The sequence below is a fragment of the Necator americanus genome, chromosome V, assembly GCF_031761385.1.
Source record: "Necator americanus strain Aroian chromosome V, whole genome shotgun sequence".
NCBI lineage: Eukaryota > Metazoa > Nematoda > Chromadorea > Rhabditida > Ancylostomatidae > Necator > Necator americanus.
The window spans coordinates 10,044,950-10,065,424 of NC_087375.1; the positions used below are offsets into that span (position 1 = coordinate 10,044,950).

General features: G+C 39.5%; 2 protein-coding genes across 4 annotated transcripts; both read left to right on the top strand.

Moving 5' to 3' along the window:
• Positions 1–19: 19 nt before the first annotated feature.
• RB195_013463 (uncharacterized protein) lies at positions 20–3,968 on the top strand (the record flags this gene model as incomplete). Of its 2 annotated transcripts, none has more annotated exons than XM_064203288.1 (13): positions 20–55; positions 131–202; positions 261–347; positions 1,197–1,298; positions 1,630–1,787; positions 1,897–2,034; positions 2,612–2,774; positions 2,830–2,909; positions 3,019–3,101; positions 3,185–3,294; positions 3,594–3,662; positions 3,728–3,867; positions 3,938–3,968. In XM_064203288.1, the coding sequence occupies 13 exons, from the start codon at positions 20–22 to the stop codon at positions 3,966–3,968; spliced, it is 1,269 nt and encodes a 422-aa protein (XP_064059169.1). The 2 variants fall into 2 exon arrangements, with proteins under 2 accessions (XP_064059169.1, XP_064059170.1); XM_064203289.1 differs by having other exon boundaries at positions 32–55.
• A 1,185-nt stretch (positions 3,969–5,153) lies between these two features.
• On the top strand, positions 5,154–13,319 carry RB195_013464 (uncharacterized protein; the record flags this gene model as incomplete). Of its 2 annotated transcripts, XM_064203291.1 has the most annotated exons (10): positions 5,154–5,248; positions 9,121–9,125; positions 9,385–9,458; positions 10,075–10,188; positions 10,250–10,319; positions 10,377–10,471; positions 10,826–10,917; positions 12,046–12,155; positions 12,368–12,533; positions 13,205–13,319. In XM_064203291.1, 10 exons carry the CDS (start codon positions 5,154–5,156, stop codon positions 13,317–13,319), a joined length of 936 nt encoding a protein of 311 aa, XP_064059171.1. The 2 variants fall into 2 exon arrangements, with proteins under 2 accessions (XP_064059171.1, XP_064059172.1); XM_064203290.1 differs by lacking the exons at positions 5,154–5,248; positions 9,121–9,125 and having other exon boundaries at positions 9,396–9,458.
• Between the last annotated feature and the right edge of the window lie 7,156 nt (positions 13,320–20,475).

Below are 20,475 nucleotides of genomic sequence, written 5' to 3' on the forward strand. Positions count from 1 at the left end.
ACTTTTAAGAACGAATAAAATGATTAAGCAAATGGAAATTATTGGCGATAGCAAGGTCAGCACTGGATCACACTTATAGTCGCAATAAACTGATTCGTAACATCCCTAGAAAATCGTTATTATTTTCCAGGTCGGTATCCTTGACGGTGAAGCTGACGTCCTTGGTTTATGCCGACAAATTGCGATGAATAAGGATAAAGATGTGGGATTATTATTTGTGAGATTCCCGAAATTTCACCAGAATAATGCGCGTTTTCCAGGATAACGACGAGGCCTTCATGCTTGTCGACCTGGACCTTGTTTTTGAGCGGTATCAACTGTGGAAACGCGAATTACCGATGATTGAGGTGAGAAAATCCTCTGTACTCTTCACAGTAATAAGGGTTCTGGATGTGTTGCGTCTTTTGGAAAAAGGTTGGTCATCCATGCACGGTCTTATCTAATATGACCGTGTTCTGGAACTGGACTCTGATAGCGAGGTTGCAAGTCTACGGTAGAACAAACAAAAAAAATTGTACTGTATCTGGTTAAAGGAAAAGCTAAATTGATTAGATCTCGAGAAAGAAAGAAAAGCAGATATTGGGAGAAAATGGTGTGGTGTTCCTGAAAAAAAGAGCAAAAAGAAAAAGTTCTTGGCTGTTCAAATCAGGACTAGCCATCTAGCAAACATTAAATTTTACTTTTCTTTAAAACTAATATCGACATGAAGAAAAAATCGAGAAGTAGATTGCCATGAATTTGGACGAGTTATACTGTGTACCATCCGAATAGAAATTAAAGCCGCGCAAGCGCTCTCTTTCAGTCTCTTCTATCATTGTTCAAACCAAACATATGCATCATCCCTGAACAAAGGACGAGTTTACAGCACTACCGTATCATGTCACATTCACGTGACATGCATGATATTTTCACGTGCGATTGTAGGAGTGAGTGGTGGTGCCATGTAAACTCGTCCACTAAGTTTCAAACTGATTCAAATTATCAGTAGTATGACAATCATTCCCTGGAACTATCCTCACTTTTACGCTTGGTATTTATTTATTTATTTATTTATTTACCCTAGGTAAGATGAAACTAAAGTAAACAAAAAAATTTACCTCATGTCACTGAGTTCAGGGGGACCCCTGAAGGGCTGCGAATTTCAAAAGGAGTTCTGAGGTTTCCCACGCCTCCAACGTATACCAACATATTTTTAGCCGTTCTACGCAGTAAAATGTAACACGGATCTCGTCCTGCTGCGCACATTGGCTGCGTTAGGAGTTGGTTTCGATTGTGCAAGCCGAGAAGAGATCGATATTGTAAGCACACTTCTTGTGGATTACATTCCAGAAAGCTAACGAATTGTAGAGACGGGTGAAAACGACATGAAGATCGGTACAATTGTGGTTGATTGCGGGTCCACGGTGAAGCGTAGTGGTTGAAATCGAGAGGGGACCTTCGGTGGCTCCATTCGCTGTAGTGCGAGTGTACCAGGTCCCAGCTCGATCCGAACCGCTAACTTCACCGCGTCGCTTTGAACGCAGCCGCCTACGCAACTACACCGAGTCGTTTTTACCCGACCATAGCAATGATGGTTAATAGCTGTGAGCACAGCATTGAAGGGAATTCCAACAATTTTAATTTTAACAGGTCATGGATTTGGGCGTGAGTGCTGATCGTATCATCTATGCAAATCCGTGCAAAACACGTTCGTTCATCAGTCATGCTAAGGAGAGAAATGTCACCATGATGACATTTGATAATGCTGAAGAGTTGGCAAAAGTGGCAACACTACATCCTGATGCTGAGTACGTTTAGCTGGATCTATTTATATATTTCATAAAATTTTACAACTGATAAACATTAAAATAATAAAATAGTCAAGCTCCTTCGTTTGATTGAAAGGACTTTCTTCAGGATGATTCTGCGTATCGCCGTATCCGACCCTACCGCTACCTGCCCACTGAACCTCAAGTTCGGAGCTGATCCGGTGAAAGTTGCCCCTCAGTTGCTCGTGCAGGCGAAGCAGATCGGAGTGGAAGTCGTTGGCATCAGGTGAAGGATTTTCAGCGTACTTCAATTTTCTGCAAACCACTTTTCAAAAAGTGAAATCCTGAGAATGTTATGTGATCGACTAAATAATGATTAGTAAGCTCAAAACGTCCTAAAGCTCGGTGCAGTCATCGCTGCAGTCCGAGTGAGTTAGCAATGGTCCCAACTCGATCCTAACTTCTCGCTTCACTGCGCCGCTTCGAGCAAAATCTCTTACGCAACTGCATCGGGCTTCAGGTCGTTCGGACCAGACTACACTTACCCAGTTTCCATTGTTTTCGGGTAAAATTGGTTGGACTTGTCTCCGTGGATTTCACCTTTTTTATTTGAAATCCACGGAGGTGACAAGTCGGTTGCAGTGGTTTAATCCAACACTTCTTGGATGCGCCCATAGACTCACGCCCAGAGCATTTTATTGAAATGGAATAACGGACGTGTTATCTCCAATTTCTCCTCGGTCCGATTAAGTTCATTATAAGAAAACAGGCAGTACTGATTTTTTTTAACTTCCTGAAGATACGCTTTCTGTTGATTGTTTCACTGGAAATAGATCGCTTTCATTAAATTCCATTTTTTTAAGTTTCCACGTTGGTTCGGGATGCAACGACCCGACCGCATACCGTGAAGCTCTAGCTCATGCAAGAAATCTCATGGATATAGGAGAAGGATTGGGTTTCTGTATGAAAATATTGGATCTAGGAGGAGGATATCCCGGATCTGCACATCACACCTCGTTCGAGAGTGTAAGCTCTCTTCCCCTATTTATTCAAAATTTCCAAAATGACAGGTGTATTTTAGATTGCCGCAGTGATTCGTTCTGCTGTGGACGAATTCTTCCCGGAAGGTATGGGTGTACGTCTGATTGCTGAACCGGGAAGGTGAGCTATGAAGCTTTCACTGTTGAATGATTAAGTAATAAAGAATATTTGGAACATAAAAGATCCAGCAAACGTCCAAAAATTATTTTATGATAGGAACTAGTTCCAGATTTTTCGCAGCTGCTCCTTTCACTCTTGTCTGCAATGTTATCCATGCAACTGAGGTGTCGGCTGAAAAGATCACGAAGCAACGTAGGTTCATATTATCATGGATACTGCAGGATACTGTGATGATATAAGGAGAAAGTCTCGCTCACGAATGATTTGTTTTTCAGCGGAAGACTCAGAACATACTGGATATATGTACTACATCAACGATGGTGTCTACGGTTCCTTTAACTGCATTCTTTTCGATCACGTTCAACCGGAGGGAGTGCCTCTCTTTGTGAGTGTCATCTGAGATCTAATAGGATCGCTGTGGAGCGCGTTTGCATTCAACCCTACTGACGCGACGCGTCTGCAGCAATATGTGGACTCTTCCGGATCCTTTTTGTCCGATGCACCCAAGAATCGCCGCTTCTTTAGCTGATAGGATCAGTTTCGTTGCGCTGATAGGCTCAAAGAGCCCGCAGTGCGCACAGCGCGCGCGTTGCGTCACCTGGGTTGAACGCGCTTGATAGTTACTGTAGACGTCCACAAAAAACGTAACTTCGCAATGTTATAAAAAGGAAATTGACATTGCAGGATGAAATTGCCGAAGAATATCCAACCACTATTTGGGGACCCACATGTGATAGTTTGGATAAGGTTGAGGTAGGTAGCGTGAATAATTCTTTGGGCAAAAGTACCTCGTACAACTAATAAATATTAAATTTCAGGATAAGAAACATATGAGACGTCTATCAGTAGGCGATTGGATCCTATACTCAAACATGGGAGCGTACACCTGTTCTGCTTCCACAACTTTCAATGGATTTCAGAGACCAACACCCGTTTACGTAATAAACAGAGAGAATTGGTAAGCTTAGTTAACTACGTCATCTCATCCTAATTAATTGCTGCTAAAACTATATGAGGATTAATTTCAGGTCAGAAATTTCTTCATCCCCTTACATCTAATATGTAACAACACTGTCCAAGGAGATTTAATGGACTGAGTATCTATATGTATAAGCTATCAATTATAAGCTATTGTAAACTATGGTATTGACGTTTATTGTTAATAATTTTCTCTTGATAAAAGTTTCATTCCAAAAAGAATTTGATTAAAGTTGACCTATTGGGACAAAAAAATCTAAAGTGATACCGACGAGTCCGGAGTTCGTGTGGAGAGGGTCCCGGCGGATTTTCGAGCAGGGATCATGCCTCGACAGAGCAATTACCGATGGTGTGTATATAGTAAAGGTGAGTAAAGAAACTCACCCTTACTGCTACCTAAAGCCTATAGCTGTCTCTGCTTACCTACCGCTAATCGTACATTGCATCACCAAGTAGGATATAATTTACGAGTCACTTAATTGTTTTGTGGAATCAGACACATCCACTAGAACTTTTTGATGTGAGGTGAATTTGTGACCGTACCAGAAGTAGGAGAAATCCTCCACTGAATTATGAGAGAAGGATGTATCTAAAGGCTTCAAACTACGCATATGAAAATTATCGTTAAAAACGGAACACTCCAACTTTTAAAAGTGTCGGAAATGAAAATTATCGTTATGCTACAACTTCCCCCTAATTTATTTCCGAATAGAATGACCTTCTGTATCTCCGAGTTCTTGGAAGAAAAATAGTTCGTAGGATTTCTAGAGCTCCTGAAGGTAATATCTAGACAAAACTCGGTCCCAATTCTCTTATTAAAACATCATACAAAATGACATGTATTTTTAACTACATTGTTCTCTAATTTATTCAGTAAATTCCGACAACCTACACCACTCTTCTTTACATATTTGCTTATAACTGTGTACGTCTTTGCGTCTCTACGATCACAAGAATGTCCAGGACGGTTGTCTGCGTCTCCGTGAACGACTGGAGCTTGACCTCGTCGAGGATTGTTCGCGTTTCTCCCGGCATACCCACTGGACACGTTATGTCTCGAAGGCATTCGCCGAGAATCCGCCGGGAGCCCTTTCACCGTTCACCGACGAGTCCGACAGGCGTCGTTAAGGAACTGGTCCGAAGATATCCAGAAGTGAAAAATACCAATAGTAATTGGGAGGTTGTGCACCGGCAAGATTGCAAAAAAATACCGCTACCGTATTGAGGCGGGACACTTGTTAGCAACAATCATCGCCGTCATTCGCTATGGTCCCCTCGATTTCAGAAGATAACTCCATTGCTACACCTCGACTGCAGCCGCGTACGCAACTGCACCGAGGTGTGCATAGTGAGGAAGCACGGTGAACTCGTATACTGGGTTAATCTGACGTATCCTCTCCCCATCCCCAACAAAAAACCATTCAAATCAGAAGAGATATGCCAAGCACCACTTTATATCCGCGAAAAATGCAAATAGGAACATGTACTGTCGAGTCCAAAGGACTTAAATCTTCCTGTAACTGCGTAGAGAGCTGCGGTCAAAGTGGAGCTAGCGGTTGCTATCCAGATAGGATCCGCTAGCCACATCGCACCAATTCGAGAGCACCTGCTTACGCAATTGCGTTAAGTTTCAGGTTCTTTTGGAACGAATACAGTTCCTAAGATCAGGCACACATCTGCCGATCGAAGAATATTGGCGCTGGTATTTGCGACTAGAACATTCTTCAACATGAACATGGGCTATTTTGGAAAATTTTCAACGGATCAATAGTGCTACTTATGAGATATACATACACCACAAGCAATGAGTAGCTTCCTGGTTGAAGTGCACTGCACTGCTATTGGCGATGTGTTCTTTTCCGTCCATTCATGGATATAATGGGATCATTTGCTTTTTTTTCTGTACAAACTTCTTTCACTCGTCGAGCAACCAATGCCATCTGTAGATGACAAAAACCGAACACGTGTCACATGTCGTTTCTTCTCTGTCGTTCGTCTCCTAATTTTTTTCTGACCTTTCCTTAACAAGAAGGGTTTCTTTCCAAGTTCCCCTCACCTCACCTGCGATGAAACGAGACGAACGAGTCATCGTAGGATTGCTGTGCTGGCCGAGCTAGCTAGATGAGCTTACGTACTAACAAACAAGAAACTTTTTTTTTCCAATTTCATGTGTTTCTTCTCAGGTTACTGAATACACCTACATCGGGGCATATTAAAATTTTCTTCTATTACGTAGTTTTTCCAGAATTTTTCCAGGAAACAAAAAGTCTATACGCTGGGTGAAAATTCTACCATTAGAGAGCCATTCCGATGCATAGGAACTTTCACAGTCAACCTACACAAATATTTGGTAATTGCATTTCTTATTTCCAACTTTTTGAAAAAAATTCCAATTTTATTGGTGCAAATAAAGAATCTACAATGTAATTACCATCCTTATCAGCGACATGTTGCCTCCTAATGGGCAAAGTCTCAATGCCCCTTTTCCTGAAGGAGAGGGGCTGCGACGATAAAAAGTCGTTGAGTACGGGTTTTCTCACGCAGATACTACTTCAGGACGTGGAACAGGTGATAGTCCGATGGAGCAAGATTCAGGAGGATAAGACGGAGTCGTCCACCCTGGGCCCTCTAGAAATTTTTCACGTCACTTTTTCGCGGAGTGCATCCGCCAGCTTTTGGAGTTGATTTGTTGGAGAGATTGGCGTTGATTGTCTGACTTTCTGTCAACAGTTTCAGAAACTTCTCGAGACAAACTAGAATACAAGTTTAAAATCAAAAAATGGAGAAAGTATGCAATGACTCAATACGTATGAAGAGGGTAAGCCCTGATTTCTAGCAAACAATAAGGTATAAGGTCGAACAACTTCCTCTGCTGGGCTCTTCGCAAATATCCGAACATTCTGTAAAATGTTAAAAAATTCTACAGATGGTATGGAAATTTACCACACACAGATTAGCCTGAGCTACAATAGCAGTTGGACAGACAAAGTAATTTGAGTAATTTTGAATAATTCCCCATATTTCACCACAGTGACAGCCTCCGTCTGGAAAGCAATCCTACAAATATTTGTACATATATGCCGTAATTTTATGTAAGGGAACAATCCAGCTGTCTTTTTCTTCTGCTCATTGCTTCCCACTGAAAAAATATCCAAGAATGATCTATTTGATAGTCTTCACACATCCTACGGCCGCGTAGTCCTCGATGATCTCCCAACGTTACCGCTTGATTTTCCTAATCACGCTACTTGTTCGAGGCTTTCCTTCAAACGGAAGTGCTGCAGAGAAACAGAACTAAAGACAGAAAAATGAAAGTGAAAATGTTTGGATATTAATCGCGAGTATTCCAAGAAATAAGAAAGATTTACCGTCTCATATTATCACTTCACAAGAAAGTTCGCTACTCCAGGGGCTGACAGCTCTTTCTATCGAGTTTCCGGGATGGCGACGTGTAACGGTGCATCTATCCAGTTCAAATCCTGTAAGGGCTGCAGGAAAAACAGCGGTAAGCTGCATTACACATATATATTAGTAGGGCCAACATGACAAGAAGCACTCTGCAGTTGCTAAGCGGCTGCGGTCCAAGCGGTGCGGCAGAGCGTAGCGGTTAGGATCTGGGGAGGACTCTACCTACTACCATTTTTCACTGAGGTTCCCAATGGTCCCACTTCAGTCCTAACTTTTCCACCACGTCGCTTCGATTGCAGCTGCCTACGCAACTACACCGTACTTGATACTCGTTTTGACCCGGCTATGTATTTTAATTTTTGAATCTTAACTGCAAGAGTATCCGATTTATCTCTGCGACTATTTCTCTGTATTATTTGGAAGCATCGAGCGTGACTGCTCGCTCTTTCTAGTGAATTGTAGTCGGGTGAAAATGAGCTGAACCTCAGTACAATTACGAAAGCGGTGCAACGAAGGGAGCGGTTCTTATCGAGATGGGACCCTCGCTAGCTCCACTCATCTCTGCAGTGTGAGCCGCTTGGCACCGCCAGCTCAACCGCGCCGCTAGGAGCGCAGCCGCTTGCACAGAGCTTCAGTTCGTTTTGACTATACATCCGTAACCCTATCTATTCGCGGAGGGATCCCAACACTCAATCAGTTTCATGGCATGCTGCCTTTAAAGGCATCACCCACGAATCTGAGGTGGTACGGATTTCAAGTGGAATATTCGTATACGGGATAGTAGATTATGGAGAGGAGGGTAATTCCGTCCATTTCTTCTTAATTTCCGTAAGAAAACTGTCCGGAAGATGCGGCGCGTGCACAACGCTGGCGCGCCCCAATCGAACTCGTTGTAGGAAGTGGCGCGCCGGAACGCCCGAAGCCGCATATTCTGGGCCGTTTTTTTTACGGCAATTAGGAAGAAATGAAAGGAATCACTTTTCTCTCCATAATCTACGATCCCGTATACGTATACTCCACTTGAAATCCGTACTACCTCAGATTCGTGGGGTGATGCCTTTAATCCTATGGTGCAGTGAGGCGCGGCGTAACATTGTGGAGCGAGCCGATGCGATAGTTTGCATCGCGGAGTTCTATATGCTTATCCTTTTGCATTCGAAAGAATAGCCGTAGTTTGAAATAATTCATCTTTATATTCTTCCAACAGTAATAGAAACTGTTAACAGTCTTGGCTTGTATCATTATTCGTTATCGATATGTTGACCACTATTTCGAAGATTTAAGGTTAAGAGTTGAAGATCCTATCTTCATTTTTTTTCTTTTTTTTTTTGTTCTGCTTCTTTTTCATCTGTTTCTATAGTAGAAAGGATCGTTTCACGCACAAATTTTTGAAAACGTCCATCGTTTTGTTTCACATGTTGGTGCGCGTTTTAACTCGTTAATTTCCAGTCTTGACAGGTCCGTTCAAGTGTTCGTTGATCTGGATGGTAGATCATTTTTTATTTTCAAGACTTTGCATTCTCCTTTCCCATCATATTTTGTTGTTCTCACTACGGTTTGTAAAAGTTCCTAATTCGCGTTTCTAACAACGTTATTATCCTAGATATAATATTGAATGCCCTGTCCATGTACTCATTCCGTCAATTTCTCGAATTTCACTGATTAATAGTAGCCGATTTTGCTACTAGAAATGTGACATTGACACAATTCCAGATGTTTAATAACTCGTCGATTATCGCGCTCCATCTCTCTGATAAGCCCAAACACATGACAACAGTTGTCGTCGAATCAAAAAACCTCACTATTAACTGGATTAGTTCCTCAGCCAAGGTATGGATTGTTCTTCTAGTATTCAGACCATTAGCTTAACTTATTGGGGAAATTAAACGTTCATTTTTCATTTACCCACATATAGCTATAGGTTTTTAAACCTTCGGTTTAAACCTTTTCAAAAAGAATCTTTCAAAGTGGTCAAGTTTATTCGTTTACCATATACTTTCCTTATATTTCTTGCTGTTATGGTGATTGAAAGCTAATTTATTTCCTTCCAATAGGACATCTTTGCATTTCCAATTTATTTACATTTTAGTTGCTTTCACAATGATGATGCTTAGAAGATCGCTGAGTACGGCGTCATCACTGATTGGCAGAGAATTATACCAGGTATGTTGTTTTCTGCTTTTTCCTTCAATATTGATCTTAGTAAGTCCTATGCCAAAAACACTGCTCCGATTCTCCTTCTTAGCCTTTTTGATCCCGAATCTTGAATGCTAATGTCTTAGTGGAGATGGAAGACCCTGAACGCTAGCCATTTTCATATGGACTTATCACTTATCTCAGAACCAAAGTCAGAAAGTCACCAAAACGTAGTTTTTTGTACCCATTCCTACCTCCTATTTGCTCCTCGTGAGAAAATTCCAACAAGCTGCATTTCATTGAAATATTCATAGTACTTGTTCGCTTTCTTTTTCTAAAGCATATTGATTGATTTCTTTATCTTCTGCTGTTGGAAATCTTTTAATATTGCAGAAATATTTCTGAATGTGGGGATATCTGTGCACCAAAACGTACAACTGTTAGTAGTAGTTAGTAGAATTCAAGTTATTCTTGTCAAGCACGCTCACTACACGCATTTCGAGGTTTCATGACTGAACTTGCCGCTAAATTGACTGCTCACTCATATGTAATCAGTTTTTAGAATCGAATTGCAGGCATTTGTTGTGCTACGGTATGATGGTTTTTTTTTTCCAAATTATCAAATAAAATGTGTTTATTTCAGGGGGAGACGGTTGTTCGCCTTATCCTCAAAGATGTCAAACGGCGTAATGCACTTTCACTTGAAATGATTGAAGCGCTAACCAGCGAAATGGAAGGAGTCAATACTATTTCAAAGGTTTTATTTAATTGTTGCAATGAAGGTGCATTCGTTTTTTCCAACCTTTAATTCAGTTCAGGTACGGTCGGTTATCATCTCTTCCGAGGGCCCTGCATTTTCATCGGGACATGACCTGAAGGAGTTGGTAAGTTTTAGTTTTGTTCATTTTCTTTTTGCTTTAGTTACGAGCATTTTTTTTTGGAAAGCCGAAGCCGGGTCCGATCTGCATCAGAAAATTTTTGATCGTTGTGGGAATCTTATGATGTTAATACGTCGCATGGAGATCCCAGTTATTGCTGAGGTTTGTTTTACTTGCAGTTTTCATATGTTTTCCCTCCACTTTAGAGAAGGCGTATTCAATTTGTAGCTCTGTTGAAATATTTTTGTCATAAGTGTTTTGCTACTCACATCATAGTTGTATTTTAGCTATTGGACTTGATTCTTCCTATCCTTGTCCTTTTTGCTCGTTTATCTAACTTATTAAACGAAATTTTCTTCAGCCATCCTCTACATCTTTCTAGTAAGTTCTCCAGAATCATCTATTACTTGAAATGTCCTTCAAGTGTGGTAGTTATTCTTCGATAAAGCTCTCTCATATCGTACAAAGGTTTTTTTCCGTAACACTTAGACCTATTTTATATTCATACACGTTAAGGTCCACGGTATAGCTGCAGCCGCTGGATGTCAGTTGGTGGCCTCGTGTGATGTTGTCATTGCGTCTGACACTTCAAAATTTGTCGTTCCTGGGTATGTTTCTAATTGCCTTTAAGATTTTCCCTGAATGATTTAATATGGAATCCCTTATAAGTTCGGAATGTTCCGGCCAAAGATGGATTTCTGCTTATAGTGTCACTGATTCTGAGGACTTGCTTTTTCACTCTAGTACGTAAAGTACATGGACCGTAACCAAGGTGCTCAACCCCAATTTTTTCTTGGCTTTTGAAGCATTGTTAACATGTGTTGCTCCATATACGTCCTTCATGTCATAATGTTATGACTAACGAGTGGGACGCTATTGATGAAACGCTCAAGCTTCCATTTTCATTACATGTGATTCAGTGTTAAGAGTGATGTCATTTTTAACAAATGATTCGAATATGGATAGCGGATACGGTACGATGTTTCATGACGATGGGCAGTATGTTATTATTACGCATATGAGAGATAATCTAGTACTAATGGCTCTTTGCTTCTAAATTTATCTCTGAATCAATTAGAAAAATTACCTGAGTGACTCAATAAATAGCCCCAAAATAGAGATTTCTCATCAGTAACTTGTTTATAAAATCTAGTCTCTCTTACTACGCACCCCTAGCATAAAATATTTTTCTTTGAAATTTCTTCGAGCACATTTCCCAAACCTCAAACTAATTGGGTAGCTGTTATGGTGAAGAAGTTCTCATGGGCCTGATTACCTTGTATATAAATATATATTCATTCAATAGAGAGAGAGTGTAGTTATCAGAACTGAGTAATAAATACCAGAATTGAATAATAGTTTATAACCCATTATCACTTTTACCCTCTAGCAGCATCAAACCTTAAACATGTCGTTCAGCAAGAGCTTCTAAGAAGGGGTATATCTTGTCACTTTCAGCAGATTGCTTTAGCGACGAGAAGGTGATTCAAAAAACTGACTAGAAAACTAAGTAATAGAAATGATGCATGCTCATTTCTCCAAATTTATTGGGCTAGTGTGATCTGCAGTCCTATTTTTTCGTTATAATTATCGACAAAAGCAATCATTCGGATCAATCACCACAAACTACTTTTTCGAGTCAAAGTATGGTGGTGATCTTTCATCTTTACGTAGTATTGGTTTCTCATGTGATGAACTACTTCCACGATGTCAATCCTTTAGAGCACTGATTTTAGGCAAAAAGTTGGTCTGTTCTGTTCGACTCCTGGGATTCCACTGGCTCGGGCCGTTCCACATAAAATAGCTCTCTATATGTTGCTCACTGGTGAACCTATTGATGCCCAAAGTGAGTGCACGAACTTTTCGCTAAAACATTTCGTTTACTTTGACTCGGTTTATATTCTTTCGATTTCATAGATCATCCCTAACTTTCGCTGAGCAATATTACAAATTTGATACTCTTCTTACATGAAGGTTTTTGGTACCAAATAACTTCTTTTTGTCAATCTCTCATCACTTTATATGATCACCACAATCTTTCTGGGCAATCCTTTTCAGCTGCGCTTAGCTGCGGGCTGGTTTCGCGGATCGTCCCCGAAAAGGACGTTAAATTCGAAGCTCTGAAAGTTGCTGAACAAATTGGTCAACATAGTCGTTCGGTCACTGCACTCGGCAAAACGTTCTTTTATTCGCAAACGGAACTAGGAATCAATGATGCATATAGGTTAGTTCAATAATTTCGAAAACTTTCACATTCTGGCAAAATTTGTGGAAATATTAGTGTTGTGATAAAATCAACTTTTCAAGCTGTCTTAGTTCGCAATAATTAAAACCGGTGAATGATGTTTATATGTGCTAAGTCAATAATGTTGGCTCGAGAGCGCTTTTCTCTGACTGTTGGAAATGTCCCACGGTTCCTTGAGTAAATATTTTTAATCGTGATGAGGCACACATTTTTTTTTACGTTTTCTGTCAGGAAATGGCAATTGTTTGCGTATACGGTATCTTGCTCGGTTGTGCTGTACGTAGATACAGTTCTGTTTGCCAAATTCATTAGACGATCGCAGATCGTCAGAAGGCAAGGTTACCTTCTGTCGTTAACAGATAGTTTGATTCCAGAAAAGTCTTTCATTTCATTCATTTATTTTCTGTTCATTTCTATCACAAATTCGGTGACAGTGGATTTCGTGCATTTTGTTTATGTGTGTAATCCACGTTGCCATTCGTTTATGAAGTTTATACAACTAGTGCGTCGATGATCACTGCTTAGCTTTGAAATAAGCACATCATATGAAATTTTAATCTTCTTTGGATTTTGGTATATCTCTTCAAAGATGTGTTTTCGAAATATAAACCTACCGTATCACTGGCTCACTTGTGACGTCGTTTTTTCAGATTTGGTGGGAAAGTAATGACTGAAAATCTGAAGTACAAAGATGCTCAGGAAGGTATCAATGCATTCATCGAGAAAAGGAAGGCGGATTTCAAGCATACGGATGAAAAAGTTTGATGAGACGTGCGTTTTATTTCCTCAGATAAATTATTTATCGAAAATCTTATGCTTTTCTCACACATGTGCCTATTCCTACAGTGTTCCTCATGCCTCCAGAGGTTAAGCTTTTTTTAAGAAAGAGATATATGCTTAGCTGCTGGTAGTGAAGGGGAAATTACCGCTCTCGAGCCAACATTCTTGATCCTTAATCTTTTTCGGTTCCAACCTGATTCATTAAGCCCCATTTGTTCCGAAAACGTAGGGCTAGGATAAGAGATGAAACTATCGAAGTCATCCTCATTAGTTATTCACAGGGGTGCAAAAATTAAACTTTTTTTTTGTTTATTTCCTTTTCCAGGGTCTTTCGGTTGGTTTCATTTAAGATCCTGTAGTAGCAGATTAATGTTATATTGTATCTGCACGATACATAGTTAACAGCGAGATGTGTTTTGCAAAACGGTGAATAGAACTCGATTGACTGTGGGGGCTGTGAGAAAAGAGTCGAATTCTTTTTCGTTTGCCATAAAGCAGCCAATCAACAATTCTCTGATTTGTACATCCGCTTAGTTAAGGCTAAAAATGATACACATTCTCGGTTCTCACTAAAAAATTAGGGTGGCTTATTTTGTTTCGTATAAGGTGTACTGCTATTTATAACCCGATGCTTCATCGCCTGTCTTTTTGTTTCTTGTCACACCAGAAGGTGGTAGGTACTGAGAATGATATTGACTTCTAGATTAGAGAAGTCTTAAAAAATTCTGATCGTTGAAGAGATTGAACTCCTTTCTACATTTTTTTAAAATGCTTCTCTTACGACTTCTTGAAATGTTGTCTTTGGCTAGAACACGATAGTTTGCTTGGATCAGATCCTAGTCAAGCGTTAGCGGGCTGCAAAACCTAAATAAACAACTGTGTTTATCGCTCTTCATTAGTCACTAATATTTACATCCCTGGTAATTTCCCCAAAATAACCTCAACTAAGATATTTATGAGTTGCTACGTAAACGAGGTTGTCCCAAAATAACCTCAGATAGGATATTTATGAGTTGCTGCATTAACGAAGTTCGAGTGTAATTGCATATTCATGTCTTTCAGGAGGTTATTAGTATACTTTTACAGCCGTTCGTTAGATGAGAATCGTTCATAGTCCATAGATCACCGTACATGGATCAGCCACTACCTTCGTGGATAATGTCATATGTTGTTTGTGTTGCGTCCGAAGGTGTGATCTGAGGTCTAAGGTGTTGTGATTGGACTCATGAAGACAGATTTTGTTTTCATACGGTTCATTTAAGAGTATTAGTTGCAAGGATCAGTGTTTGTGCGTATGTGGGTAGTAGAATTTGCATATGAATTAGTATAATATTCCGCTAATCTGATATCTAATAGAAAGATTTCTCTAAGTATGATGAGAGATTAGTCGCCCCGCTTCTCTACGTTCGTCATCCACCATGAACACATATCACGAACGATTATTTGATGGTGAGCATGGCTGTCTGAAAACTTTCCATTGCTGAAAAATTAAACACTTTTGAAAGTCGTTTGTTTAGCCGAAAAGTGGAATTTAAAGTTTATCTGCTACTATTATGGTTCTAAGAAAGTGCGGCTGACACGGTCGGCAATTTAGTGATGAAAAGGATAAGTTTATCCTGGAGTGTTCTTGCGATTCGTAGATGTGCGAGGACAACACACATTTCCAGGAGAGTTCAAAAAAAGTAGTTCCTATCTCCATTGAATTTTAGCTGATACCGTACTCATGGTGGTTATGGTTCGGGAGAATCCTTGATTTCCCGTTGTTTTCTTTTCGGGCATTTTAGATTATAAACAATTATGTTATGTTATACATTATGTTGTATCTATGAACCGCTCGATTTTCGTGGTCCCCACTGTTTTTCCAATGTGGTCCCGTGTAGTCTTTATTCAATTTAGATTAGAAACAAAATAAAAACGCTATGGTGCCATCATGGACTGGCTTGAATTCAGTTTGGGAGTAAAAAGAATATCTTGAGAAGGATTGCTCATCCAGAATGGACATTCTCGATTTTCCAGCTGATATTGGGTTTTTATTTCCACTATATTTGTCATATCAAAAACATTGATATGGGACGAACCTCCAGAACTAAATCCTGTAACCGTGGATGTTACTCAATAAATAAAAGAAATCAAAAGTGAGGAAGACGGAAAAAAAGAATTATGCTAAGCCAATTACAAGGGATATCTCCTTGACGCGTTGAAGAAGGTTTTTTCAAAGGTTTTCTCAGACAAAACATGCTATGAAGAAATAATTCTATGAACGATGCAGTATTTTTTTTACTGAAGTGGAATTACGAAGTTCCCTTTGATTTCCGTGCCTGATTTGTGTGGGATGTTTATGATGACAAATTAGTCCATTTTGCAAAACCTCCATCCAACTAAAATGAAATTAATCTCGGAAATGCAATGAGATTAATCGTGCAAACATTACCTTACACTCCATGAATCGGAAAAAATGAATCTTTCCATGAATCATTTTGAGAGGAGAAACATGGATGTTTGTACAGAATGTGTTACAAGAAATCTGCTCACAACAGATGCTACTCAGCTCAAAAAGGAGCTGGTTCCCAGAATCTTTGGATGAGAATCATACTTATCATCGTATCATTAACAGTCATGGTACAATTCTGCTTTTTTCTTTCCCAACTCATTCTCGGATGCAGCGCAGTCGATAAGAGGTCCGTTAGGCAATGGTCAATGGTTTGAATTCGACCTGAATTGCATGGGAGGAAAAACGCGGATTTGACACCCGCCGGGTACCTTCCAAGTCATTGTAAAGGCTAATTATTCAGTCGTAATGTTTAAAGGTATCACCCCACGAATCTGAGGTGGTACGGATTTCAGGTGGAGTATTCGTATACGGGATAGTAGATTATGGAGAGAGGGGTGCTTCCGTTCATTTCTTCTTAATTGCCGTAAAAAAAACGGCCCGGAAGGTGCGGCGCGTGCACAAGGCTGGCGCGCTCCAATCGAGCTCTTTGTAGAAAATAGTGCGCCGGAACACCCGAAGCCGCATCTTCCGGGCAGTTTTTTACGGCAATTAGGAAGAAATGGACGGAATCACCCCCTCTCCATAATCTACTATCCGGTATACGAATACTCCACCTGAAATTCGTACCACCTCAGATTCGTGGGGTGATGCCTTTAACGATTGCGAATTGCAGTAAAACGCGGATTTGATACATCCAAGCGGATTGATACGCTAGAAACTTTATCCTTTAACGTTTAAAGTTAATTGTGTGGAAGCTGTGCGTAGGCAATTCTGCAAAGTCTCCAGAAAGCTCGTTAGAACAAAATCCAGCATTAGCTTAATCGCATAGCTGAAAATGCTGAAGCATCTGAAAAATCGGATCTATGTTATCCTTCCGGATGAAAAATGTGGATAAAGTGTACGGCGTTGATTAGGAACCCTATGAAGATGCGCCATGCGCCTATGCGTTCCGCTGCAATTCAGAACTCTTTAGGTTTATAGAAATGTATAGAGCCTTACTATGAGTTGCGGAGACAAGCCTATGTGTCAATTAAGTGTTCTTTTTCGCCCAGAAAACTCTGGTAACAATTTATCGATCCTGATGTGGTTGGTACTGATGCGGTTTCGAACCATCGGTCAATCATGCAGTCACAGCCGGACTCCTTACCAACTGCGCTACATTTCTATCAATTAGGGTAGAAGAACTATTATTTTAGGCACTCATCCTGAAGGACGTAGTTATTAGCTTCATTTTTACTATGAAATATTTTTGAATTGACTGCGCACTGACGTGAAAGTATGGTCAACTAAGATCTACAAAAGCAGTATGCGGTTGTTCCTCATGAGTCAAGAAGTGAATAGAGCACATCAATCAATATTTGAGGTCCGAATCTGTCTACAACTGTACAATTTTAACAAACACTCAACTGACAAACACTTACAACTTACACCATTTATTCACTAAGTCTTGAACATTGCTCATTTTATAGGATTTTTTCTTTCTCTTTCATATGTCTTCGAAGCTATGCAGGGGATGTAGGATTTGAAAAAGAAACGATGCATCCAGAAAGTTATTGACAGTTTCTTGCCACTAAGATATTATCCTCTTTCAGAATTATTCTATTTATATTGCAGTTATTGTTGTATAGGATGAAAGTGAATTGACAACAATCATGTGTAGATCTATGCTGCCGTTTTTGCAGTGTATTTATTCTTGCAGGTGTTTTTTTTTTGTCTTTGGAAAACTTTTTTTGTCAACCCTGATGAACTACATTGAGATTCGTTGTTTACGTTGTTGTTTACAATATTAACAGTGAAGTTCTGCAACAGCTTTGATTCTTGAAGAAGCTGCAAAAGACTTCCATCCTTTAAAATTCTCCCCCACGTTGTTTGTATAGGATTTAATCAGTGTATTATAGGTATTTGTTTACTTGTTAGATCGGAGATCCATCTCTCCCTGTTCACAACATCAGTAAAGGCGATTATCTTCTAATCCCCTTAGTTTTACGATTTTTTGAAGAATCTCACCATAAGATGAAGATAATGCCATGTTTTTGCACATTTGCATATATAAATTCTGTATTTTTTGAGACATCCATAACGAAATGGAGGATTTTTTTTCTGTTTATTTGCTCTGATGGTGATCTCTGACGATCTCGAAGACGAAGAAAAAAAAAACGCGATTTCTGCGCATGATAACTGATTTTAGGCAATACTTGTAGATATTTTGGAGTCGTTGTCGAAATTCTGATTAGAAAATGTAGAATTCTCCAGAAATGAGATTGAAATTGCGATGAATAAGTTGCATTCTGTATTCTAAACTACAAAAAAGGTGATTTCACGTAGTTTATGTGTGCCAATCGTTGAAAAGTTGTGGTTGAAAATTTTTGTTTCTTTTTTTCTCAAGTTTCTACACATACGTTCGTATTCAGGGAGTAACTGCAAAATATGGTTGACTTATGGATAATATGAGTACCTTTGGCAAGATTTTAGAAATCGTTGGCAGATTTTTGTGTTCCGACGAAAAGTTCAATATTTCACCCAAAACACGAACTGTTAGTTCTACTTCTAGTCTGCATTAAAGGCATCACCCCACAAATCTGGAGTGGTACGGATTTCCGGTGGTGTATACGGGGTCGTAGATTATGGGGGGGGGGGAGGGTGATTCCGTCCATTTCTTTCTAATTCCCGTAAAAAACGGCCCGGAAGATACGGCTTCGAGCGTCCCGGGGCACTATTTTCTACGAGTTCGATTGGAGCGCGCCGGCCTTCTGCACGCGCCGCATCTTCCGGGCCATTTTTTTACGGCAATTAGGAAGAATTGGACGGAATCACACCCCTCTCCTTAATCTACTATCCCGTATACGAATACTCCACCTGAAATCCGTACCACCTCAGATTAGTGGGTTGTTGCCTTTAACTGTTAAGTTATTATTCCCATATATTTTTAACCATTTCTTTTTTATAAATTCCAAGTAGTATGTTGAACTAAAGTTGTATATTTGTTGTAAGTAAATTCCCTGATATGTAACTATTACTATGGAGGATAAAGCAACCAGGTTGTGGAGGAAACGAGCAGAGAAAATCTTGTTTTCTGAGGTTTTTCTTTCCTCGTCTCTCATAGATATAGATGAATGGTTTGTCATCTACGCGATTTTCAATAATAAAAAAATAAAAGTGGAAATAACGATGAAAACGGAGCTGCGAGTTTATTTTCTTATTACTCGTTGGTAAATGGAAAAAACCCGTCATTCCATTCTGTCACATTTGACCTCTAACTTTCTTTGTCAAAATCGAATACTGCCTGTCACCGACATGTTTTTAAGTAAGACGAATCCATGTCGTTGGACGAAATCACGATATGCTCACACGATTAGGTCGCATGATCAACCACATACGTAGATGTTCGTCACGCGACCGATGAACCAATCAAATACATTTTTAAAATGAATTTGTTGTGTTCATTCCTTAAAATGTATATCGTCTATAAGATTCTATTAAGATTAGCGTTAGTAAACATCCACAGATCCCGGAATTCTCATGTCTAATTGGGAATGCGCAAAGATATGATTCATGAATCCCTCTACAGCTTTGTTTTTTTCTCCCCCATTTCTCAACCACTTCTCAAAGTTTAAAAATCACCTTGCATAGTAAATAAAAGAATATATATATATATATTCAGCGCGATGTATTTTCAAAGGTAATTCCCTTCTTTATGTGAAGAAGGTTTAAAGATTTGGTTGCAGATTATGGGATTTTTCAAAAGGATAATTCCCATGGACGCTGACTTCAAACATGTTAGTCATCTCCTGTTAATTTCTGAAGAGAAACACTAGGAAGATCGGGAAATGGACGAAACAAAGGCAATCAAAATTTAATTTTTAAAATGAAATGAAAATCTAACTTGAAAAAAGGGCTTAATTTTAATTGGATTATATTTGCATTGAACACATCACAAATAATGACTTGACATGGCTGCTTTTGAATACTAGGTATGGATGTGTTGTTTATTTGTCTCTTCGGGTTTCCTTTTGATTCATGACCTTAAATTTCATGTCTTAGACATCCATCTTGATTGATGTTGAATATTATTGTCTAGATATACACAAAGGCCAAAGGTCGACCACTAAATCCATCTCGATCCTGGTTTTTATACTATGCGCTGCAGTACTATGTATGCACTTTCATCGTTAATACACCACTTAAAGCTATGGACACCAGTCAACACTAACGGTGGACATTATTAGAAATCACTAAGAGTTTATTTTTATTAGAAGCTATTATTAGAACCGACATTTATTCTAGAAAGAAATCTTTGTTATTAGACCATTATTAGAAAATTTGGTTCTGTCATTCAAATCAAAGTGTTTCCCTGGATACATTCATCGTCCATTCGAGGATAATGCAGAAATCGAATATTTAAATGTGAGTTACTTCTAATACAACAGGTCAGCTGACACAGTATAGTGACGGTGACGCAGCGAAAGGGGAAGGTGGCCTGGGTATACTATGGAGAATGGGTCAGAAAACTCTACGAAGGGTATCCTGAAATTTTGTGAATCTCTCCTTTTTATATATATATATATATATAATTTATATTTTGTAATGCAATATTTTTAATCGATGCACAAGTTCAGTGTCCTTACAGTTCCCGACAAATCTGGTACCAAT